Genomic DNA, 26,551 nt, shown 5'->3' with positions numbered 1-26,551 from the left:
AAAATGCACATTGGGGATATTAGAAATATTTAATAAGATATAGGCCTATTTTGAATAAATCACACACGTGACTCACTACAGGAAGAGTTTGTGCTTCCTCTTTACTATAAAGATGTAATTCATATTCAAATCAGAAGTTGGATATATAGAGTTTCATGTTGTTCCTCATGCAGTCTTCAATCTACAATGGTGATGTGTTTCCTGACCTAAATTTCTGTGATTTACATATTTGCAAATCATCAGTATTGTGCAGTCATATCTTGCTTACTCTACATTATTTGCTGGGAAAAACAGCATGCTGTTTTTTCTGTGTTTACTGTTTAAACAAGAGTTATCTCTTCATGTGCTGTAAGTGTGATTCATTTTCAAACATATTTCGATAAAACTTGAAAAGGCAAACAAACAATGACTTTCAGTTTACACATGGAAAGCAGTTTCGATTCAGTAAGTTGAGGAACTAATGAAGCGTTTAAAGGAAGAATATGTGGAAATAGGCTCAGTACCTGCTTTAAAACAAAGTCGTAGTGTTGTTCAGGTGAAAATAAAACTATTTCTCGAGCTGAAGACAAAGATTAGTTAGGCTTCTTAAATATGATCTATAATAAATATTTACAACACCCTTCTTACATCACACTTCTATAAACACAATGGTATTGAGCTGCATAACTGATTTGCAAAATATTATGTCTTTTTATGGTCGACCTCTCATTCACATTTATGAATAGGAGCTCTTTCAGTAACAGCCGCATAACCGAAGGACTAACTTTTAATTTAAAAATGTATTTGTGTTAAAAAGTATTTGTGTTGCAGTAGAAATAAACACACACACAACTGAATCAAATACTGAAATATTAACATTCCAGCCAGGGAGCAGACCAAATGAGAGAATGTTGTTTTTTAAAAGAAATGTTTTAGTTGGACATTATTCTAAAAATGTATAGAGAACATTCAAAAGAAATGTTCTATTAATGTTTGCAAAATTATGAAATGAAATGTTTCCTTTAATTTTTTCTTTCTCCTTGGAGTGTTACAAGCTCTTGGTTCATGAAAAAGATCTGTAAGGTTGCAAATCCAGAGTTTTGCGTATTGTGTTTGGGGGGGGGTCACACAGTGCAGTCAGCTGTCTTAACCGTCCGTGTCTTGTGTCCTGCAAACACATACGAGCTTCATCACTGTGTCTGTCACGCGACTGTTCTCCTTTCAGTCTCAAACCGATGGTTAACTAAGGACATTATTAATTGTCTTTACATTTATTTTGAAAGATGAAGCTCACGGTTATGGAAAGGGGCGTTACATTTCCGATGAGTGCTTGCAGTGTTCGGCCAATCACAATGCACTGGGTCAGTTGGCCAATCAGAGCAGACTGCACTTGTCGGAAGGAGGGGCTTTGTAGAAAACAATGTGTTTGAGAGAGGCGGGGCATACATGACCTACAATAATGTACAGTATTTGAAAAATAATGTTTTTATTTATTTTTTATTTTACATTAAAGCATGTCAACATATTCTGTTACACCGAACACACCAAATAATGATCTTTACAAGAGATGCATACGTCTTCTGGTTCCCAACAGTCATCAGAAGTGAGAAAAAAAGTGTTTAATGAGTTTTAAATGTGGATATTTATGTCTACAAAAAACGCATGGATTCGCTACAGGGGGCCTTTATTAACCCCCTACCATGGGAGGGATGTTTTATTACAGATGCGCGCACTTTATTTAACATCTTCTAAACAGTTGACAACACCCGCTTACCCCCATTGAAAGGCTTGGAAGAGCAAGGGCAATTTTTTATATAACTTAAATTGGATTATTCTGAGAACGGTAAATCACATAGGATGCCTTGAGAGTGAGCAGAACATGGATGAATTTTCATTCTTGAGTGAACTAACCCTTTAATGGTCTTTACTATGGTACTGCACTGTTTAAAGGCTCACGTAAGATCACGTGATTTTTAGCGAAGTCACAACTTTCAAAACTGTAGTATGCAGGATTTGTCTTCTGTAAGTTTTTTTTTTATCTTCTTCTTTCTCTTCGAAAAGACGGAGTTGTTAAACAGCAATACAGTCCGTTGCAAACGCGGTACTTCAGTCCCTTACTCACTATATTTTTTTATATTCCTGTTGAAAATTAAACATGACGTTACTCTAAACAGGGTCAGTCAAAAAATAATGCGCGTCCCCTTTAAACAGCGACTCTTGCGCCGGCTGGAAATGGTCGCTTGCGCAGTCGACTGTGGAATTTACTGAGGAAAAAGAAAACATTAGCTAGCTGCTAACAGTGAAATACACTAACATTTTAGCCGAACACAGCCAACAAACGAAGACGACTGAACATGACACATATTAAGGTAGCTAATGAAGCGGAAAGATGTCATAAAAAATAATATTCCAGTCACCTGGGTTGTATTTATGTTTGTGTGTGATTAGACGCTAACAGCTAGAAGCTAGTTAGCAGATCGCTAAGGATAACTCAACAGCTAATACAACTTTATGAAAAATAGTAAGTTGACGTAACGTTACTATTTATTTTTGATACTTTGGAGTTATGAAAGCGTTATTATTGTGTGCTGAAACGCTTTGAATGTTGTGCTTTATTAGTTTCTGACAGTGCAGTAGGCAAGTAAGTTACATTATATTCAAATGGATCATTCGAGACTTTATCTTAGATAAATAAGGATGTTGTTATTAATATTGAAATAATAAGCACTAAGTAAACGTCAAACAGTTAATTTAACGTTAGGTGAATATCGCAATGAACAGCTCTTTCGAAACAAAACTCAAGACAGAAATCCTAGATATTAACTAAAGTCTGAGTGAATTAATTCAGTATATTTTGTTTGTATTTATAGTTTCCTGGTTAAAATGTATTGCTATATATAATGTGTTTTTTGTCAAATCTTTGATTTGCACTACAGATCTTATGAAATCACACTTCCACTTTTCACTTCACAATAAATCACAGCAAAGTAAACATCCAGAACTGTAATTGTGTATTCAGATGTTTAAAATATAAAATATTAAAATTTTACAAATCTTCAGATTTAACTCGTTAACTGCCACCTGGCCCCTCGGTGGGATGTCTATGTTTACTTCACTATATTACAATTAAATCCTAATCTAATCATGACAAACTATATATCGTTGGAAAGGTCTAATACTCCTAAATAGATATTTTACCAATCTCTTTTGCTAAAAGTGATGTAGTAAAAGTAATAGTTTAATTTATGGCAAAAGTGCACCTCAAAAACCTACATCATAACAGGAGTCCTGACCTTTGTTGCCTTTTTCTCGATCACACTTTAGAAATCATCAGAAATTATATATCACTTAAAAACATAAATCTAAAAATTAATCCTTTGAAAACCATTTTAAATTCAAAATCATATTACAAAATGTTTTCAGTCATGAATTATAAAAATTGAGGTTTGGATCTTGCACTTTCAAGTATGTTCAAAAATGTGAGTGAATACATATTTTTTCTCCACTTTTTGCTTATTTGTACTGAAGCATTGAGACAACAGCTTGTCTGTTTGTTTTTTTATTATTTTGTCTATTATTTTCAGTAACTACCAAGTATTCACTAGTTAGATTCCTGAGACATAAATTTGTTATATTAATAAAAATGTGTAATTTTTAACTTTCTCTCAACTGCTCCAGTTTCTCTGCAGGGGTAAGTGAGGCGTATCGTACCCCGTCCTAGGATGGACAGCTATTTTAAGGCTGCTGTCTGTGACCTGGACAAGCTTTTGGATGACTTTGAACTCAATGCAGGTTTGAGGCTTTTGCTTTAATGATATTTAAGTATTATAAATATTATGGTGAGGATGACACAATTCCTCTATTGATGTAAATTCAACCAGTTTTGCCATTCATTTAATTGATAATACGTTCTGTATAATGTGCATGCATCCTATAGTTTATGTATGTAGTTGGTAGTTTTAAAATTATCATTTTATTTGAATATATTTTAAAATTCAGTTTTATTCTTTTGATGACAAAGCTGAATTATCAGCATCATTAGTCTTGAGTGTCACATGATCATTCAGAAATATGCTGATTTACTGCTAAATTATTATTAATTATTAATTGGTACTCAATTAATAATAGTTGTTCTTAATTTTATCTATTTTGAAAAGCATTTTGCTGCTTCATACTTTCATGGAAATAATGTTAATTTCATTTTTCAGGATTATTTGAATGGAAAGTTCAAAATAACAGCGTTTATTTGAAATAGACATTTTTAGTAACATTATTATTATTATTATTGCATTTTATTTTTATTTTTATCGTACTTACCCCTAACCTAGGAACACTACTAAGTCATGGTTTTCACAAAAATATGAAGCATTAAGTATTGATAATAATAATAAATGTTTCTTGAGAAATCTGCATTTTAGACTGATTTCTGAAGGATCATGTGACACTAAAGACTGAAGTAGTGATGTTTGAAATTCAGCTTTGTATCACAGGAATAAATTACATTTAAAAAATATATTTAAATATAAAAGTTATTTTAAATTACAAAAATATTAACACAATATTTTCAGTATTTTCAATCAAATAAATATCTTGGTGAGCATAAGAGACTTCTTTCAAAATCATCAAAAATAAATATTTATTTTAAACTTTTCACTGGAGAAATCTCATATATTATGTGTTATTCATAATATATAATATGTGCGACAATATATATCCTATGTCGTCTTATCTTTATGTGAGTTTTATGGTATCATAACATTTATTCTGGTTGTTTAATTATGGCTGATGTTTTCGTGTTAGCTACATTATAATTTAATATGATGTTTTACTTGATTTTTAGAGGAGCTTGAGAACAAGACCACCACTTTAACAAGCCCTCCTTCTCTGGACGCCACAATCGTTCCTGGTCACCATTTGGACGTTCAGAGCTTCATACCAGAGCAACACACGGCCTCGCAAACACTCCCAGATGTCAATGCCCTGCACTATGGACTTAAATCACAAAGTATTACCTTTAACCAGAAAGATTCTTATTCAAATGAACGGCCGCTCACAGGTGTGGACCTCCTGTCCTCCGTTGATAGCAGAGGCATTAAAAGTTCGGCTCCTCCTTGTCCGGACCGCTCCTTGAAGCCGGTGTGTGATCTGGTGAATGATACGGGTTCTGCAAACCTCCAGCAAGCTGATAGTCAGGAGGACTTTAAAGAACAGGACGTTCCTGAGAAACAAACTAACGAGGAGCTGCTAGTGGATTTCGAGAGTCCTGTAGTTTCTTGTCCAGAAGATGCTTCCAACGCCGGTGAATTACCAAAACATGACTCTGAGGTTAACTACAACTCATTCAGCCTGCTAGATGTCATATTACCGACTGTTGGTGACCCTCATGGATTAAGTAGCATCACTCCTTTGGAGTGCAGTCGAATTGAAAGTCCTGAAGACTCAAACTCCAATGATCAGAACAGTTCTCCATGTGAAGTCTCAGTAAACGAGGAAGTTAGTCATTCAGATCCTCAAGCTACAGATGAAGCTGTTTCAGTAACCAGTAAAGATCACGTTGTGTCGCTCCAGCCGGATTTATCAGATACACAACTACCTGAAGATCTCAGTGTTAAAACTCCAGAGGATCCAGATGGAAGTCCCTCCTTGGAGAAGGAAACTTCTCTGTCTTGCTTGCCGATGGCTGTTTCTATGTGTGGATCCCTTGTGGCATCTTTAGACCCACAGGCAGCAGTGATTGAAACCAAAGATGTGGCTGAACTGGAAAAAAAATCAGCGATTCAAGAGGCTGAAGAGTTAATTCTTCCGTTAGAAGAACCCTCAACACCGTTCTCCTCCAATAGACCTGATTCCTCACCTGAAGATGAACCTGAGCTTGTCCAAATCATGTCGAACACAGAAAGAGCGACTGCTGTCTCGGGCCATTACCCTGAAAGAAACTTTAAGCGCAATTTGTCACCGACAGAAAAACAGTTTCCTTCTCCGCCCTATTCAGAGAGTCCAAATTACTCCTACGATTTAAGTATCGCGAACGATTACCTTCCTGAAAGCGACCAGACTGTGATGATGGTCACGGACGAGGAGCTGGACGCCTTTCTGATGGGTCAGGGTGTGGAGATCAACTCCGACGCAGAAAAATTCGCAGATGACGGCTTTTCAGAATTGAACGATAACGTGGAAGGCTTTTTAGACGAGGAGCTGCAGAGCTGCAAAGTTGAGACGTTTGCTTCTCCTGAGAGCGATGGATCACTTCAATATCTGGAGGAGAGCGAAGGTTCGAACGTTTCTTCCTCATCTCAGGACAGCAGCCCGCTGAGGACAGACGCCACACAAACTATTAGCCATGAAACTGCAACCAGCCCTGTTGAGATTCAGTCAGTTTGCACCCCTCACCAAGAGTCAAATTATGGCGGGGCGAGACCAAAGCAGTTGTCCAACCGAACCGCACGCGCACGGCCTCCATCTGAAAGACACCGGACTAGTCATGCTGAACCCAATGTGTCATGCCTTTCTTCAGAGAATGGCTCACAGGTTTCTCCTTACCAAGATGAAAATAACTGTGAACCCCCTTCTTATCAGCAATATGATACCAGTTACAGCCACGATGAGCTTTCAGAGCCTCCACCGTACCCAGGAGAGAGTCCTGATCCACCAGGACACGAGGCCGAGGATCTGGGGTCAAAGCAGCCTCCGTGGGTCCCGGACTCTGAGGCTCCTAACTGCATGAACTGTGAGCAAAAGTTTACCTTTACCAAGAGGAGACACCATTGCAGAGCATGTGGGAAGGTGAGTTTGTTGTCCCTCAGTGTCGGTACCAACAATTATTTGAAAGATTTTAAATAGTATGGAGTCTTACGATTCATTTTTTGAAAGAAATTAATACTTTTATTCTGAAAGGATGCATTAAATTTATCGAAAGTGGCCACTTTTCTATTCATCAAAGAATCCTGAAGAATAAAATGCATCAAGTGTTCCACTGAAATAAGATGCACCTGTTTCAGAAAATAATAAATAATAATAAATGTTCATTTAGCAGCAAATCAGCATATTAGAATGGTTTCTGAAGGATCATGTGACACTGAAGACTGGAGGAATGATGCTGAAAATACCGCTTTGATTACAGGAATAAATTACATTATAAAATGCATTCAAAATTCTCCCTGAAATTCGAATAGATATTTTAAATTGTAGTATTTATTTCACAGTATCGATGTTTTTACTGTAATTTGATCAAATAAATGTCTTGTTGAGCAGAAGAGTCTTCTCTCAAAAACATTGAGTTTAACATTAACATAAAATTTGAACTTAAGTAGTTATATATTTGATATTTTGATAAAATACATTGTAATAATAATAATTTGCTGCATTGGTTTTATGTGTATTTTACTGCACTATATGAATGTGAACATGGATGTTTGTAAACGTCTGGTAAAAGAGTCTTTTTAAAAAAAACAACACAAGATTTAGTGCTAATTAGTGCATGCATATTACTTTTATTGACCACAGCTGCATGATACAAACTGAACTGAGCGATTTTACCTACATATTATTATAAAACAGTCTAACAAATATATTGTACTTTTTTTTTTTTTATCTCAATGACCCCAAAGTTTTAATGAAATTTTGTATAATTGACCATTGTCCCAGGATGGTGAATTACTTGCTATATTACTCTGTACTCTTTCTATTCACATAAAAAAATTGTTTAAACACTGATCAATATTTAAAGTCCATTAATTATTTCTCAAGTAAGCATCTTCATAATAAGCAATATATGTACAATCAGGGGTTTATTTTGTATACATGAACATAATTAGAGTCTTAATAATGTGTTTGCTTCAGTTCTGAAAGTGACTTTGTAACTTTGTGAAGTTGTTGAGTGTCCCCTGACTTTTGGAGGTGAAAGGCAAATAACCGCAGTGTGAATCAATGAATTAACATGCAGTCAGCTGCGTTGAGGTCTGTGTCATTGTGTTCTCGTTTATTTATAATCACAGGAAAGCCTTAAACCTGTAGCCCGCTGCTTTAGACAGCAGAAGTACTCATTTTATGTATTCATGCGAGGTCTTTTGTTTTATTACGTCATTGTGTGGTTTATTTTTCTCTGGAGGTGCTAAATATAGAGGCAGATTTACTGGGTCAGCAGAATGTATTTTTAGCGTTGATATAGTTTCCCGCTTGAATTGCAGCACTGAGTTTCTGTTTTCATATTGGGCCAATAGATAAAATGTGCTAAAGGACACCAGAGGGTTTTCTCCAGATTTATGTCGGATGAAGTACTGCGTTTATTCAGTGACTGAGTGAATAATGTTGTCTGCTTTGCAGGTGTACTGTGCAAACTGCTGCAACCGCAAATGCAGACTGAAGTATCTGGATAAAGAGGCCAGGGTTTGTGTCATCTGCCATGCTACCATACAGAAAGGTGAGTGCTAAACCACTTTAATATACTCCCCAGCTGGCTTGATAAAAATGAATTCAATATGTTCCAGTGGATGCAATATACTGTACCTTTAAAACATCCATTACAACAATCAAACATTAAAGGGATAGTACACCCAAACACAACATTTTGCTGAAAATGTCCTCACCAGTTTGTGTCTTCGTTGGAACAGATTTGGAGAAATGTAGCATTGCATCACTTGCTCAGAAATGGATGCTTTGGAGTGAATGGGTGCCGTCAGATTGAGACTCCAAACAGCTGATAGAAACATCACAATAATCCACAAGTCATCCACACCACTCCAGTCCATCAGTAAAGATCTGGAGAATCAAAAGCTGATTCATTTTGATTGACCCATTTCTACACTTTGGCCTACATGAACTAAAGCCACAGATGGTTTATATTTAGCTGCTGTTATGTGGTAAACAGAAATTAGATTGATAAAATTAGTTTTTGAGGGAGAACTATTTGAAAGCACTTATTGTATTAGTATTGTGATATTGGCATTACATTTTTGAAAGAGCTTTGTTTGATGCACTTAGTATGCATTAGTTATGTCTGAGAAGTAATTGACTCTAAAGGCCCATTTGCACGTAAAACGATAACAGTAATGAAAACGTTAAAAGAAAAATGTACTGTAAAAATAAATATTACATTGAAATATAATTAAAAAGAAAGTAAACACTGTTACCAACAGGGCACTCAATATTCTGGGAAGTTGTGTGCATTGGGAATCATATTTTTTTTCTTCAAATTAAGCCAAGGTAATACTCATAACCCAAGTCTGCAAGGTTTGTGAAACTAAATATTCATTAGTCATTCAAAGATTTGTTTAAATGAAATAAATGCGTATTTGCTGAATCCGGATGCAAACGAGATAGTATTATAATGTTTGCCTTTCTATTACTAATAATATAAAAGCATTATATCTTTATAATACTTTTTGTATTGTTCTTTTGTATTGTATTTGTTATTGTAACAGTTCTATCTGATTATTAGATCAAACAGAAAAACGTATCGGCAGAACAATGCCAAACATCAGCCGATATATCGGCCTTGGCGATATATCAGTCGACCACGATATGATATGAACTCTGTTCTTTTAAATATAGAACAATTTTAACAATTTAGAAACTCTATCAGACTTTATTAGTTCTGATAGATTGTAACTGATTACTAAAGGTGCATTTACACAAAAAAACAATAACCATAGCCATAAAGTTAAAAAAACAAAACTCTCTAACTTTAAGAAAACAGTAGCATCCACACAAAAATAAAGCGATAACAACATTGAGAAACAAAATAGTTGGAATCATTTTCAATGATTTCTTTTTCATCTAATGAACGCTAAAAACATTAAAGCGCATGTTGACGTCACATTCACAAAACTTTCTAGGAGTAAAGTCTACAATTAGAATAATGTTATTGTTTATGAATGTGGATGCCGATAGAGCTATTATTGTATGTATGTTTTTTTTGGTGTAAATCAACACTATTATGACTGTTTTTTTAACCTTCATACATGTTTTTAATGGCTTTTTTTAATACAATAGTTTAATAATGTACTTTTATTATTTTAATGACATTGATATCCTTAGTTGATGCAATGCTGTCATGATGGTGCTATTTTAGCATTATTATTGTAAATATGAATAAATAGTTTGTGTTTATTTTTGTATCCTCAGATTTAGTTTAGGTTTAATTTATTATTATGTACTCTAATAGTATTTATTAATATTTTGAATTAGCTTTTATTTTTTAATTTTGAATGTTCATGTTTGTTTTAGTAATTTTTAATGTAATTTTTATCAGTTAAAAAAATATATATATTTCAGTTTAATTAATTTTAGTAGTATTTTGTTTAATCGCCAAAGGAGCATTTTTAAGTTCTTAATCTCATAAGTGTATTTTATTTAATTCAAGCTTTACCTCTTTTTTTTGTTTTTATTTAATTTTTTTAGTTTCAGTCAGCAGTAATAACACTGGCTCACTTGCGTCCCTTTTAAAACAAACAGATCCCGTATCCTTTTAATTTATGTCCAACTTTTTTGTGGACCAAACATCTGAAGCTCTTTTATTTTTCAAAGGCTGAATTAATGGAGAAGATCAAGGTTTTAGTTTTTTTTTTTTGCAGGTCTATGGCACAGAGAGCGTGCGGTCCATTTGCACATTAAAAAGGACATTAATGAGTTCTCGCAGTGTTTGGTGCAGGGCTGGGTGGAGCCAGGGCTCTTGTGCGTGTCCTTGAGTGTGTGTGTGTGTGTGTGTTTGGTATAGGACCCACCTGGTGCAGTATTCGTGACACTCTCTCTCATTCACTCTCTGGGTTGAGGAATAGAGTTACACACACACACACACACACACACATATCTCGTCTTCAGGCGAGGAGGGTTTATCACCACTCTCAGCCATTTAATACGACCTCTGTGCATGTGTGTGATGGACTGACTGAGCTTGCACTCGTAGCCAGAGACGTTTGCTTGTTCCAGGATAGACGACAACTCAGTGTGAGCTTGCAGAAGTGAGCTGCGCCCCGTCCGGGATGAGAGAGGCTCAAGGATGTTCCCTCCATCTCACTCACTCGCAGACTCTCTCTCGCTTAACAGCAAGGGAGACACTTCCTCCTTCGCTCGGCGCTCACTAACACGATCCTAGGAGACTAGCATGCAAACCATGATTAACCTGGAAGAGAGTTAATTTAGGATGAGGTAAGATCACTGAACTGAATCGAAATCGAGCCCTCTTGAGGCTCAAAGTATAATTGATTGTTTTATTTGGTTAACTCTTAAAGTTTGTAACTTTTTGGCACCGTCTTTAGTGAGTTTCCACATGCTGAAGGACGTTCTGTCCTGCTGGTTCTTGGCTTCATGTTTCCCATCTGTCATCTTGTTGTAGCTGTTTTCACAGGGAGCCAGCATATTCGGCTTTCATGCTTCTAGCTGTTTTGTTTGTGAGTGTCACAGGCAGTGCCAGTGTAGTCAGGTCGATGAGCATCTATGAGACTGTGGCTGCATTGGACATCCTGTTTCTTAAATTTGGTTTGGTGGCTCGTGCCCATCACTTTAATATCAACAGTACTGTGATTGACATAAACCGCTCTTGCTGGTAAATGTTTGATTTATTAGAATGTTACTCAGCTGATTGAAGTTTGTACTTTGGACTTTAGTCTTCATTTGGTTTACAATACTAGACAATAGACAATTATAACAAAATATTTGAGTGGACTTACTATATATACACTACCATTCAAAAGCTTGGAGTCTTTAAGATGTTTTTCCAAAAAGTGTCTACTGCTCTCCAAGGCTGCATGTATTTGATCAGGCAACATAAAAAAGTTGTACAATTGTGAAATATTATTGCAATTTAAAATAACTTGTTTTTTATGTGAATATGTTTTTAGATGTAATTTGCTCCAGTCTTCAGTGTTTCATGATCCTTCAGAAATCATTATATTATGCTGCTCAAAAAAACATTTCTGATTATTAGCAATGTTGAAAATGTTTCTGTGAACAGTAATGCATTTTATTTTTCCGGATTATTTGATGAATGGAACGTTCAAAATAACATCATTTATTTTAAATGATCTTTTGTGACATTTTAAACATACTGTCGCTTTTGAACAGATATTAAATGCTGTATAAAGGTATTAATTTCTTTAAAAAACAAAATCTTACTCCCCTTATTCTTTTGAATGGTAGTGTATTATAAATATATTTGACATTTGAACTGCTCTTTCACTGCATTTAAAGTGGCACTTCACCCCAAAATTTAAATTTTCATCATTAAAGGGATAGTTCACCCAAAAATGAAAGTTTGTTTCTTCATCAGAACACAAACAGAGATTTTTATCTCAAACCATTGCAGTTTTCAGTCATATAATGGAAGTGGATAGGAATCAAAGCTTTGAGAGTAAAAAAAATGCACAAACAAAATTAAACTCTGCAGCTCTTGATGATACATTGGCGTGTTAAGACACAAAACGATCAGTCTGTGCAAGAAACTGAACAGTATTTATATTGTTTTTTACCTCTGATTCACACAATGTCCGAACTGTCCTGAGTGCGTCAACAGCCGGCGTGTCACGCATCTTCTTCTTCTTGCTTTACGGCGGATCGCAGACTTATAAGTGCATTACCGCCACCTATCTCTCAAATGGACCATTCACACTCTATCTACAATCTCAGTTAGAAGTGTCAATGGTCCATTTCAGAGATAGATGATGGTAATGCACTTATAAGTCTCATGTTGTTTTATCGAATACAAAAAGCAGAACATTGTCGCTTTTCTTTCCATAAAATAAAACCTATAAACCAGGGGTTATCAATCTCTGAAAAGCACCATAAAAGTAGTTCATACTTGCCAGTGTGCTATTGAAAGTCATCCAGAAGTTAGATGAGTGAGGAACAGATTGAATCGTATTCACTGTGCTGCACTGGAGGGAAGGATTTTCTAAATACGTTTATGGAACTTTTTGTGCTAAATCTCTGTTTTTGTATTCAAGAGAAGAAAAACGAAAGTCATAAAACTTTGAGTAAATGATGTCTGAATTTTTTGCTGAATTATATATATATATTTTTTTTTAATGTTTGAGTATGTATGTTTGCATAAAACAGAATATTAATTATATAAAAATAATTCAAGATCGATACGTATAATATATTACATATTAGATTTCTTTCATTACATAAGTCAAGATATGAAGTACTATATTTTACAAAAGTATTCATTAGCAATTACTTAAATTTTGGGGTCTGATTAACTAAAATTCTGCACAGCCTTTAATGAGAAGCCTAAAATGTACCCACTGTTCCTTTCTCTCTCACTCATTCTCTCTCCCAGCATGACCTTTCATTCACCACACTGTAAAGACTGATTTAGGAATGGCTGATTTTGTGTGTTTGTGTGCAGCTCAAGCCCATGAGAGAATGATGAGCCCTACTGGGCCCAGTCCCAATCCCAACATCCCATCAGAGTACTGCTCCACCATACCACCCATGCAGCAGGCCCGCGCCGCCGGCACCCTCAACTCTCCCCCACCCACCGTCATGGTCCCCGTGTCTGTCCTCAAACACCCCGGTAATGACGGTACGCACTGCACTCTGAGCCAGAGTTATAGCTCTCAGTGACGTCCACTTAATAGAATTAGTTCATGAATGAAAGTGTGTCTGCGTCCCAAATTTCCATGCACTACGTATCATATAGTGTGCTAGACTAGGTTAGCGTGTTAACTGTACACTACTATGTGAAAGTTTTGGGTCAGGGTGATTTTTACCAAATATTTCCATTCAGCAAGTATGCATTAAATTGATCAAAAGTGGCACATTAGTAGACATTTAAAATGTTTTTTAAAAAAGATTTCCAATAAGTTATATTCTTTTTAACTTTGAGTTCATAAAAAAATCTGAAAAAATAAAAAGCAGCTCCGTTTCCACAAAAATATGAAGGAGCACAACTGTTTTCAACAGTGATAATCAGAAATGTTTCTTGAGTAGCAAATTAGCATGATTTCTGAAGATCATGTGGCACTGAAGACTGGAGGAATGATGCTGAAAATACAGCTGTGCATCACAGGAATAAATTACATTTTACAATGTATTCAAATAAATAAAGGTGATTTTAAATTGTAATAATATTTCACAAATTCTAGTGTATTTTTGATTAAACATTTGACCCAAACCAAAAGCAAACTTTTAAACGGTATTGTAATTGGTGTAAAAAAATATAGAAAACAGAAAAAATAGTTTCCTCTTCATCACACCAAATATCATGGATATTTTATTTGAGACAACTATTTCAAGTCAGTGTTATTTTAGTGTCATTGATATACAGTCATAGTGTTAAATGTAAAAGTTTTAGTAAATGTGTTTATTTTAAGTCACAGTTCATGTGTCTGTATAGTTATTCATTTTATTAAGATTGCAGTTATTTTAGCATTTTTTAAAGTGAAATAAAAAAATGCAATGATGCATTGGCAACTAACTGAAATGTTAGATTTTTATATACATTTTATTTTCAGTTTAACCTTTTATTTCAAGTAACGAATTTATATATATATATATATATATATATATATATATATATATATATATGGTTTTATTTATATTATTTTAGTTTTAGTTCACAACAATAACCCTGTTTCAAGCCTTATCCTGAAGTTGCCGTTTGTGTTGCTCCATGTGTTCTCGTAGGTTTTCCACGTGAGCAGAAGCATGTGTGGTTTGCTGATGGTATCCTGCCGAACGGTGAGGTCGCAGACACCACCAAACTCTGTGTACAGACCCGGAGATCGTCTCAGGAGTCGAGTCCAGTAACACCAGACCCGCCGGGGGTGAGATGCTAAATCCTCTTAACTGATGCTGGAGAAAACTGATAATGGCAACTGAAGTCATTAACTGATCTGCTGCCTTTCAGCCTGATGCTATATTGCCTGGTGAGTGTGGTGAGTGTGATGAGAGCGCAGGAGGAAGTTCTGACAGCGCTGTGGAGGCGAGCCGTCCGCCCGTCAGAGGTCCGTGGGACTACGGCCTGCTCTGTGCGGTGGGCAGCTGTGTGCAGAGAGCGGTCAGTCTGGTGCCAGAGGATGATGAAGGTCTGCCTCCTCTGCTCATTACCACAGGAGAGGAGGAAGATGGGGGTGAGCACTTTCAAAGGCTTAAACTAGAGGATAGTCTCATTTCGATTGGGCTCGATAAGTCAACATCAATATTATTCCCAAAAAATGAATGCACTAGTGTTGTCCAAAAATAAATAAAAAAAATTGAATATTTGTTGAATTAAAAAAATGAAATAAATCCACATTCGGATGCAAAAAATGTTGCCCCTTATCTGTGGTGCATGAAATGCGACGACGATGTTAAGTGTCATTGCATTTGAATGCTTATGTTATCCTATCCAGTTTGAACCCACTAGATGCGGCGCTGCTACGGTGTTCATTTAATATACTGCAGAAAACGAGAGCATCAGTGTAGAGAAGATGTTGTTTACGTCAAAACTGAAACTAAGCCATTCACACAAATGCATATTTATCACATTTTCTAGAGGGGGATATATCAGCATTGCACTCGCGTCTCGCTCAAGAGACCAGCACGTTTAGATAGCCATGGAAAATTAATGTAAGTTCAACTTTTAAAAAAACATTTCTCAACACTTTATGGCATTTTTTCCCCCATCCCACTGTATCTCATGTTTTAAATTAAGAAAGTAGCCTACTCTTGTGATTGGTTTCCGGTCATTTGTAATAAAGAATGCATATATGCATTGTGCTGTTTTTCTTTAAAAAAATTTTAAGCAACTTTATTATTTATATATATGGTTTATAAACATTATTTTAAACATTATGCACTTTTTTCAAAGATAGTTGTGTTATTTTATTATGCTTTGAAGAAACATAATGTTTTGCTCGATCTGCCCTAAGCCAAAAGCTTTTGTCCTCCTAACTGAAATTATGCCTTTTAAATTGAATTATAATTCAAATTTAGTTTTTCAGCCATTTTGACAGCCCTAATATGCACGATATCGAAAATAAACTCGAACATGAACTCATGTACTTCATCTCTGAGTCAAGCGGTCACTTTTGCCATCCTTTCATAAAAAACTAGTGTCAGATACACACTCAACTCAAAAGTCTTCGCAATGACCAACCAGAATAAAAGTATGGTTCAATTTGAGTAAATAATTACAATAATATATCAGTATAATATATTTCTCCTCTCAAAAATAAAAAATAATAATAATACAACAATAAAACTTTACTTTTCATTATCATCATTAATATTATTATTGTTATTTTAAGGATTATTATTGTTATTTTCATCCATGTCTTAATTCGGTATAAAATTTCTGCAGCACTTAATTTGACCAAAAAAAAAGAAAACTTTAACACAAAATAACATATTTTTTTTGCTGGAAATAAGTAGTTATATTGTTGTTTAAGTTTGAAGAATTTGCCTCTTTACACAACTTTTTTGATGAAACAGAAATGCAAAATTTGGGAAAAAAACATTTATAAATAAAGAATAAAAAGCAGCTAATTCTGTAGTTTAATTCTAAATAATTGAATTATATTCCAATTTCTTCTCGAAGTCTAGCAAATATGTGGAATTCATTTTCTTCTCCAGGAATGGCATGAAATGAATGTTGCATTAAATCAATATTGAATGAAATATTGTGATATTATTTTTTGACAGTATTGGCAAACCCCACTAAACAGGTGTTTTTTAGACATACATTAGACTATTCGATAAGAAATTTTGCATTTCATGCTCTCAGGCTCTATTGCAATGCCAGATGTGTCCACGTATGGCTTTATAGATGACAACAGAATGCTATTTACTTACAGAAGTCAGTTAATATCCTGATTGAGTATAAAATGACAAAGTCTCTTACTACCTTTAACTGAAGCTGCTTCCATCTCGGTAGTTTTTTTGTGACCTCACACGAGTCATTTTGCTGTTGCTGATTCTTGAGGGAGTTGAACTGTTTGTCTGTCATTGCATTCTAGATGTATTAGTTGAGGAACGTCCTGCTGCTTGCCAAATATTCCTGCTGTTGGAAGAGGGAGGCCCACAACCTCTGACCTTTGTGCTCAACGCCAATTTACTGGTGAACGTCAAGATCGTCACATGTATGTCACAGTGTCTCAATCTGATTAAAATGTGTGATCATGTCCAGCTTGTTCATTTGCCTTCTCTATGTCTGTGTTGTAGATGTTGGGAAGAGGTGCTGGTGCCTGAGCTCTAATGGTCTTCAGGGAGTGGGCCAGAAGGAGCTGGTGTTTATAATCGAGTGTCTCCCAGAGGAGAACAGCCTGCCTAGAGACGTATTCAGTCTGTACATTAGTTTATACCAGGATGCACAGAAAGGTACGTCACACAAAACACTTCACAGTACAGACGAACACATTGTGCTTAGTTGGTTTTGAGATCTTAGGATTTTTGGCTTTTCATGACGTGATGTTTCAGACTAGTTTAAAGAAAAGAAATACAACTTTTTACTTTTGGGTCTCTACATTTAAATTACAATGCATATCTTTAAAAGCTGTTTTCTAAAAAATGACATTTTGCTCGACTTCAGTTGCACTGACATACACCAAACTTTACAGTTTTTATACATTTTATATCTAAAACCATGTTTTTTTTATTTTTCTGGCAGTTTTTTTCTTAAATGATGTACTTCTCAAAGTAAAAATAATATCAATAATAATGATAATACAACTTCTGTTACTTTTAATTATTTTTTTTATTAGCATTAGAAGTAAAATCATTATTATTATTAAAGAATAACTTACAACTCTTACAATATTTTTTATCCATGTTTTAATTAATACAGTGCCATTTCTGTACTGTAGCACTTTTTGAAAAAAAAATAAAAAATAAAATAAAAATGCATTTTGGGGGGGTGGATTGTATAGTGTGTGTATATATATATATATATATATATATATATATATATATATATATATATATGTATATGTGTGTGTACACAAACACACATATATTTATGTATTGACTAAATTGTTAAAGTTTCATGAATTTGTCCTAAACAAAAGTTTTGATAATAAAAATCTGTTTCTAGAAATGCATGCAAATTAGTGCATATTTTATTAATTAATGCATAATTTGCATATTTAAACATACCATACCAAAACATGTTTGCGGTTCTTAATGTGTAATCAGTTATCAACTGAAAATGTTTGGTGATATCTGTTAGTTTTGAAATTACTACCCTGTTCATCCATAGTGTCTTGCCTTAAAGGGGAGACAAAAACAGTCATAGTTAGTTTTCATATTCCATTCTCTTTCTGACTTTTAGAAATCAAGATTTTTTACTGCTGTACTGATAAATTAGTAGCAAAATATTTATACCAGCAGAAATATTTAGTTGTAATGTTTATTTTGTTGCATGATATTTTATCTGTTTAATAAAACCACTAAATATTCAGGATGTAATTGAGTGATATTTATATTGTTTTTTCTTAATTTTCTCACTAAAGGGAAGTTCATCGAGCACCTTGGAAATGTGACGTTCACTGACAGTTTCCTGGGCAGTAAAGATCACGGGGGCGTCCTGTTCTTCACTCCAACCTTTCAGCCGCTGGATGGTCTTGCTCTGCCGCAGGTCTCGTTCCTCTGCGGTGTTTTGATCCAGAAACTAGAGGTTCCCTGGGCTAAAGTGTTTCCCCTCCGACTGCTGCTCGCTCTGGGGGTGCAATACAATGGTGAGCCCTCATTAAAACATCCTTTAGACACTGTTTGTACTAAAATATTGTTTTAAAGAGATATAATATGAGCTCGTAGCACCCTCTCCTCCAGTCTTGTGATGTGGTGTTTATTGTTACAGTGTATCCCTGTACTTTGGTGAGCGTGCGTTTCCGTGACTCAGTTTTTAAAGAGACGGGACACACCATCATGAATCTGCTTACAGTACGTGTTCACATTTATCCCTCAAATATTGTGAGTTTCATGTGAGTTTGCAATGCATTGTTTAAAAATGTACACTGTTGTTCAAAAGTTTGGGGTCTGTTACAAAGTTCAAAGTTTGACATTATTGCATTGTACATTAATGCAAAGCAGAGATTTCTCAAGAAATTGAAACTGATGCAATGCTCCATTTCTCGAAATCTAATGAAGAAACAAACTCTGAGGGTGTGTGCGTTTTCAGCAAATTGTCAATTTATGCCTTGTAACGCCAAATCCTTGTTATCCACCTTCATTCTTGTGATTTGCTGATTCTGACACAGGATCTGAGGAACTACCAGTACAGTTTACCGGTGGTGGAAAATCTGCGCGTGCACATGGAGATGGGCAACAGCTACATCGACATTCCCAAGTCCAGGTTTAATGAGGTCAGAGTTATATTTGAATTGTGCAGCAGTCAGGCTTCAGTGTTAATGTGTTGTTATTGAATGTGTTGTGTTGTTCTGGCTGTTGTAGATGCTGAAGGTGGTGAACTCCTCTAATGAGCACGTGATCAGTTTCGGCGCCTGTTTCAGCACTGAGGCCGATTCTCACCTGGTTTGCCTGCAGAACGAGGATGGAAGCTACCAGACGCAAGCCAACAGTAAACCAGGAAAAACCAGGAGAGGTCACTGCTATAGCATATGTTTTCTCTTGAATGTCCTAAAAGGGTTTTATTTTTATCAGAAGGACCAACATTTCAATCAGTAGATATTTTATGCAAAATCTAAATATCAAATGAAAATCAAGGCATGTTTTTCCCAGTGATTTTGACTAAATTAACACAAATAGAATTTGATTAATATATTTTTTTTTTTTTTTTTTACTTTACATGAAATGCATTATTCCAATTTACATTTAAAATAACCCATGCTTTTTTATCAGTGTTTTTGACATTAAAAAAAACGCAAAGAAAACACGTTTATTTTAATCATATTTATTTATATGCACAAAAATTTTGCACAATACTAGGGCTGTCAAATAAATAAATTTGCATCCCAAATCAAAGTTTGTTTACATAATTTATGCACTGTATACATTTAATTTTATATATATAATATACATATTATTTTACCTACATATATATTTGTGAAAAAATAATAAAGGCATGTTTTCCTAATGTTTTTGACTGAATTAACATGAAAAAAAGTTTTTAATTGCTTTTGTATGCACAAAAATATTTAGATAATAATTTAATATAAAATTTAAAGTCTTGTCTTGCAACTATTTAATATTATCAAAATCTTTAGGAAAACCAAACTTTCAAATGTACTTTGGTCAGCACCAAATGGTTTAGTGTGAAATCACTCTAAAGTTGTTGGTTGTGTAACATTTGTTATGTAATGTGATTAGTGGATGTCTCACCGGACCTCGTCTTTCATTTGCAGTGACTGGAGCTAGTTTTGTGGTTTTTAACGGTGCTCTGAAAGCCTCATCAGGATTCATTGCCAAATCCAGCATTGTGGAAGGTAATGCTATCACACAAATCGCTTTCAAATACTTCCACAGATCAAAACGTTTAATCATCATGCTGTCCGTCTTCATCTTTAGATGGGTTAATGGTGCAAATCCCTCCGGAGACCATGGAGGGTTTGCGACAGGCCCTCAGGGACCAGACAGACTTCCAGATCCCGTGTGGAAAAGCAGATTCGGAAGAGACACGGGAAAACGTGAATGTACGCTGGGTGGACTGGACCGCACCTGTCAACACTGGGTACCAGCCATTTATCACGTACATTAACACTGTCAAAAGTTTGGAGTATTCAAGATATATTGAAAGAGGACTCTTATGCATTTATCTGATCAAAAATGCGGTCAAAACAGCAATATCTTTACTATTTTAACATAACGTTTCTATTTTAATATTATATTGAAATGTAATTTATTCCTGTGATCAGAGCTGTATTTTCAGTGTCATGTGATCCTTCAGAAATCATTCTGTTATGCTGATTTCATCAATATATACAAATAGAAAACAGTTCTTTTTAACTGTGATAATACTTCACTATTTTTATCAAATAAATGCAGCATAGGTGAGCAGAAGAGACTTTAAAAAAAGATTTTTGACCAGTAGTGCATGTTCTCACCAGATGCTTGCTTGTGGAGGTTCTGTATGACCAATACTGTACTGAATGATAAATCACTATTGATCTGTTTGGCTGCTGATGCCAGTGACCTTGAAAAGGTTTTCTGCATTAATTAAGCACCATTTAATATTTATTCTGTGACTGTTAAGATGCTGTGTCAGGTCAAATTTAATTTCCCTAAGACTGTATAACGTGTTTGCATGTTTGCAGAGTCACCAGTCCGGTGGATGGCAAGTCTCTAGAAGGAGTGTCCAGCGTCAAGATCCAGCAAGACTCAGAGTTTGAGATGGACGGCCGAAGCATCAGGTGTACTGAGGTGAGTACAGCATGACGTCTGCCAAACAAGGGATTTTACTGATGTCACCTCTGCTCCACGTCGATTTCACAAATGAATGTCCTAACTCCCATCAGGTCTTCTATCTGTTGAAGTCTTCAGACGTCTCTCTGTCTGCTGTCCTCACGTCATCGGCTCAGTTTCAGAGAGAGATCGCCACGGCCAGCTGCGCTGCTCTCTGTCCGCATCTCTCTGTGCTCATGGCCAATGGATTTAACTCTCTCGCTCTCCGGGTCTCCACCGACACAGACATGGTAAATTATTTTGGCTGCTAATTTACACAGCAGTGTTGACTAAACAACATCACCTCAGGCTAAAACCTGCTCATTTTATAATATAAGATCAGAATTGTCAACAAACGAGCAGTTCTAAGGGCTTCCTATGGTCATATATATATATATATATATATATATATATATATATATATATATATACACACACATACACACACAGGTGCATCTCAAAAAATGTGAATATCATGGAAAAATTCTTTATTTTTCAAATTTTTGGTCATACTGAATTTTACATTTTCCTAAGCCGTAAGTCTTAACAATCAGAATTAAAACTAAAATCTCTTGAAATATTTTAGTTTGTGTGCAGCGAATCTATAATATAAAATAGTTTGCATTTTTTTTTAATTACAAAAAAATAAAGAACTTTTCCAAGATATTAAATTTATTTTAGATGCACGTGTGTGTGTGTATGTACATATAGGGTAACACTTTAGAATAATGGTCCATTAGTTAATGTTAGTTAATTAATTAATTAACATGAAAAAACAATGAGCAATACATTTATTACTGTATTTATTCATCTTTGTTAATGTTAGTTAATGAAAATACAGGTATTCAATGTTCACATGCTAATTCACAGTGCATGATTTGAATAATGCATTAGTAAATGTTGAAATTAACATCAACTAAAGTAGTTAACTAACATTAACTGATGGACCATTATTCTAAAGTGTTACCATATATAATATTGTAAAATTGCACTACTAATATTCATGGCTAGTTTAAGTTGCTCTAAAGATATTAATATTACAAATTTTACATTTTAAAATATAGTAATTGTTCATTTTAGCATTGCAAATATACAATTTTGCAATTATAATATTTCTAATTTGTTTGATATTTCATGCAATATATTTAATCTAATGTTAAAAATTTGAAACATTTGAAGTGGATCTAAACCTTTCATCAAAGTTGTCTTAAAACCTAAAACCAGAAATGCATTTTGATGAACAGCAAGTTTTTTTATCCACTTCGAGCCTTTTTTAATCCCATTTAAAATCCCAATATTTAGCAGAATCATTGTATTTTTATAGGTTGAGTACCAGGCTGGCTCTGGTGGCCGCCTCCTGCCTCAGAAGTACATGAATGATCTGGACGGGGCTCTAATTCCTGTCATCCACGGAGGAAGCTCCTGCGTCCCCCATCAGGCCATGGACATGGAGTTTTTCTTCTTCATCTCACTGAGCATTTGAACTCTTGAGACTTACAAACTTTCCAGCCACAGGCACCCGTCAGACCAATGAATCACAGACAGATAGACAGACTCCGTATCTGATCTCTGACAAGGTATGGAGAGTTTGATGCTTTTTAGAGGAAAAGGGGGCGATCCCTGTATTAGCGATCCTTTAGAATAAAGAAAAAGGTCTTGGATCAGCAACAAAAATAAAAATGTGAGAACTACGCTGAAGTTTGCTTCTTCAGTCTTGTTTCCAGGGTCTGATGCTGATCAGTGAATGTTAGTTTGAATGCAAACAGAATTGTTTATGTATGACTACAATGTCAGATATACTGGTAATTATAATTGTTACTTGATTACACACACTGCAACTGAGAATATGAAGTGCTGTTTCTTCAAGTCTATTTTATTCTGTGCTGGAATCTGTTTTTCCCATCCATCATAATTTACCATATGAAGTAGCTTCATGTGGACTTAAGAATCCATATGAACGTTTTATGTACTAATTATTGTACTTTTTTTAAGTACTGCGTCTTCTGATTAGTCATTTTTCTCGATCTGTAAAATACACAGGATGAAATGCACCTAGGGTTGATTGTTTAAAACATGAAGATGAAATCATCTGCTAATTCGATTAAGCTTTTATTAAGCTTAAATACTATTTTTGGAGCAGACAGTTCATGTGTTGATTGAAAGTGATATTTTTATAGGGCATTGAAATTAAAAATTATTATACATTCTGCTATTATAACCCCAAAAAACGTAATGAAATGCTTGTGAAAACATTGTTTCAAACCAGATATTATATTTACCGGAAAAGTTCAGAGTAAAGGACGATAGGATGATCTGAATGAAATGCTTTGCTTTAACATTTATATAATTATTTTCACACTACTGCATTAATTAAACAAAAGCTCATTTATTGAGATCTTTAAATGGCTTTATTTTACTATTATTTTATTTTAGTGGACAAGCCCCATCTGTTAACACTATAAATGTGTTGTTGGTGTGTCCAGCCAGGAATTGAAGGATCCTTAGAGCTTTAAATGTTGGCCTGATATCAACACATCTGAACACTTTCAAAGATTTTTAATAAATCAATAAAAATGTCAACCCACAATAATGCGAATCAACAAGGCTGACAAATGTCCTCAATATACTCCAGGCATTAAAATATCTTTAACTGTTTGACAGATTGAAGAATTATGAAATATGCCGGATGGCGTTTCTGAATTAAGTAGCTATTTTATAAATGCAATAACCTTGAGTTCTTTCTCTAGGCTGTGATCCTATAATTTTACCTTGAGCTTAAAATGTACCTCAACCCTGCAAAACAAAGCTTTTTTTTTTCCCTCAAATGAATTCTGATTATATTAATGTCAAGTTTATGAAATCATTACTTTTTAAAGGCTGCAGCTTAACAAAACCTAAATTCATTAACTTGCCAAATGCACTTTTATTGTGGTTCGTGAAAGCAAATTACAGGGCGAGTGATTGTTTCTTATTTTTTCTTCAGTTTTTCTTCATGGTGATAAAACAGACCATAAGCAGTGATGAATCTGTTTATTTGATACATTGACTGGTATATTAAAATAATCTGAAGGCTTCTATAATTCTGTCACAAACCAAATATAAATGTTCTTAAGATACAAGTGATTATTGTGGAAGGATTGAGCATTTTATAGACATCTCAGATCCTTATTTGGGCTTTGTGGAATATTTTGGGAGTTAAATTACTTTCTCACTGTTACTGATCAATTAAATCATCAGTATTTTTATGCTTTACAAAAAGCTGTTGAAATGTACCAGTTTGCGTAATGTATATCTATTTATTCATGAAAACCAGATTTATTTGATGAATGATCTGGTATGGGACCTAAGGATGTTCTTCAAAACAACATTCATTTCTAATATGTATCTCATGTAGAATAAAACTTTTATAAGTATGCAAATGCCTTGTCTCGTGCTCGTTTATGATATGTTTCTAACAGACTTTTGTTTTGCCATTTAGATGAAGTGAGTTTTTGTAAATGGGCAAGGGATTTGCTGCAAACTTACTGCTCGCATTATAGTTCTAAGTGTTTTAGTTTTGTAAAGACTTTGTGAACATTAAACATGGCACACAAGCAAAGGTATGTTCCATACACAATGACTCAAAACGTATTTTGAATTAATTTGTATGTTGGCAAGATGAATTTCTGTGCCAGTAATGTCTTAACTTTGAATTGAACCTACAGGTCCTTTAAATGTTTTTGCATCCTGTTTTCTTAGCTATAGATGCTTTATCCACATTTATTGTTCCAATAGAGCTTGGGAAACTACGTCACTGCGTAGTTTCAATGCGACAATAACGTACATTTCTGTATATATATATATATATATATATATATATATATATATATATATATATATATATATATATATATATATATATAAATGCACATACATACGTGTGTATATATCAGACCAAAGGGACAATCCTTCTTTTCCTTCTTACTGCTGCTAACCAAGCCATGTGACGCCGCTTTGTTAACTCGGAGACCTGAGATCAAGGTGCGGTTTTCCAGCGGGAAAGCTGAAAAATCGCACTCCATTCAAATTATTTTTCCATGCCGGTCATGAGTACGAGTATGGCAGTTAATTACACATCAAGGTTTTACCATTGTAACTTATTTTTTAGCTGTAGAGAGCAAACAAAACAGTCTATTATCAATACAATACAATACATACAGCAGCGTCCGTGTCCTAAAGTCCCAGAAGGCATTGCGTTGCTAGTCGTTGTCTGTGCTGCGCTGTCTTCATTTACAAACACGTCATTAAAATGAACTGTAACTCCGTGAATACTCGACGTAGTGATACGAGAGAGATATCTATAGAAAGCCTGACATGTCTACTTTTAAACTAAACAAGTGCTGCCAAAAACTGATATTCTGTGATAAAGTAATCTATATGAAAACTACGCGATGTTCGTTTTTCACGTCTCCCCTCATATCTAATGTGACTCTGCCCCAGCGCTGAACGCGCTATTCAGATTCAAACTGAAGCGCGCGGCTTGAATACGCCCACACAGAAGAAAAAGCAGCGTAACTCACCTGAAAAGATGTGTTTGTATGCTCAAACACGAGTTGAACCAGGCACAAAAGCGAAGCTTCACTCCTCGTCTCTGTCAGTCCTCGACTTTTTACAAATGCGGGAAAGAAATGCGCGCTACGGAAACTCTCGCGATAGCGCATTTGCTTGTAAGCGACAAGTGATTAAACTGTCGCGATAGTTTCGCAGTCCGAACGTAATCGTTTTGCCATGATCGATCGTGGCCCTTTTGATCAAAATCTAAGAAACTATTATTATTTATAATAGATCGCAATTACGATTGGGGTGGCAGTGATTATTTCCATTGTGGCCATGGCCACCCCCAGCTCCGCCCCTGCTTTGACCTTAAAAATGCGGTCAAATTTGTGAAATTTTACAGGCAAATAAAAGGTCCATTGCCAATAGCATAGGAATGCATGAAGCACTGCTTAACACAGAAATCACTTTCAAACCAAACATATTTTCTGTATGTAACCAACTTGAATGTGCAAAATCTGTTCAGGGACATCTTCCACCATCACTTGAAGCTCACATGTTGATTCCTATTGGAATGAATGGATTTTTGTCCATGAAAAGTTCAAAGAACAGTAGAAAATGTGACCTCACCTTAAGAATTTATGGTTATATTTTTGTTTGTTTTTGATTAGACTGAAAAGTATAGATGATATTTGTTCTGTTTGAGGGACCAGCAATCATTTGG

General features: G+C 35.0%; 1 protein-coding gene and 1 long non-coding RNA gene across 8 annotated transcripts; one reads left to right on the top strand and one right to left on the bottom strand.

Moving 5' to 3' along the window:
* The first annotated feature begins 1,954 nt into the window (after positions 1 to 1,954).
* Positions 1,955 to 24,713, top strand: zfyve16 (zinc finger, FYVE domain containing 16). 7 transcript variants are annotated; one of them, XM_052567152.1, is made up of 18 exons: positions 1,955 to 2,001; positions 3,658 to 3,771; positions 4,820 to 6,762; positions 8,302 to 8,398; positions 13,325 to 13,492; positions 14,605 to 14,744; positions 14,828 to 15,050; positions 16,917 to 17,039; positions 17,122 to 17,277; positions 18,408 to 18,632; positions 18,755 to 18,837; positions 19,155 to 19,259; positions 19,348 to 19,498; positions 20,259 to 20,339; positions 20,422 to 20,584; positions 21,168 to 21,273; positions 21,369 to 21,545; positions 22,619 to 24,713. In XM_052567152.1, exons 2-18 carry the CDS (start codon positions 3,702 to 3,704, stop codon positions 22,775 to 22,777), a joined length of 4,170 nt encoding a protein of 1,389 aa, XP_052423112.1. In that variant the 5' UTR covers positions 1,955 to 2,001; positions 3,658 to 3,701; the 3' UTR covers positions 22,778 to 24,713. The 7 variants fall into 7 exon arrangements, with proteins under 7 accessions (XP_052423112.1, XP_052423109.1, XP_052423107.1 ...); XM_052567149.1 differs by having other exon boundaries at positions 1,983 to 2,001; positions 13,325 to 13,501; XM_052567147.1 differs by lacking the exon at positions 1,955 to 2,001 and adding an exon at positions 2,180 to 2,348 and having other exon boundaries at positions 13,325 to 13,501.
* On the bottom strand, positions 17,078 to 26,530 carry LOC127966272 (uncharacterized). The gene is made up of 3 exons (XR_008155572.1): positions 25,854 to 26,530; positions 18,403 to 18,613; positions 17,078 to 17,226 (listed from the first exon to the last, which is right to left on the bottom strand). It is a non-coding gene; the product is annotated as an uncharacterized LOC127966272 (long non-coding RNA).
* Positions 26,531 to 26,551: the final 21 nt, after the last annotated feature.

Source organism: Carassius gibelio, chromosome B10 (genome assembly GCF_023724105.1).
Source record: "Carassius gibelio isolate Cgi1373 ecotype wild population from Czech Republic chromosome B10, carGib1.2-hapl.c, whole genome shotgun sequence".
Lineage (NCBI taxonomy): Eukaryota > Metazoa > Chordata > Actinopteri > Cypriniformes > Cyprinidae > Carassius > Carassius gibelio.
The sequence above is the reverse complement of the archived record's forward strand: the minus strand, read 5'-3'. Positions and strand labels throughout refer to the sequence as shown.

Excerpts from the sequence above, each read along its gene's own strand:
- zfyve16 (XM_052567149.1), top strand. The coding sequence starts at position 3,702 with ATGGACAGCTATTTTAAGGCTGCTGTCTGTGACCTGGACAAGCTTTTG. Across the intron at positions 3,772-4,819 it reads TGACTTTGAACTCAATGCAG|AGGAGCTTGAGAACAAGACC; the intron begins GTTTGAGGCTTT and ends CTTGATTTTTAG. Across the intron at positions 17,278-18,407 it reads ATACCAGGATGCACAGAAAG|GGAAGTTCATCGAGCACCTT; the intron begins GTACGTCACACA and ends TTCTCACTAAAG.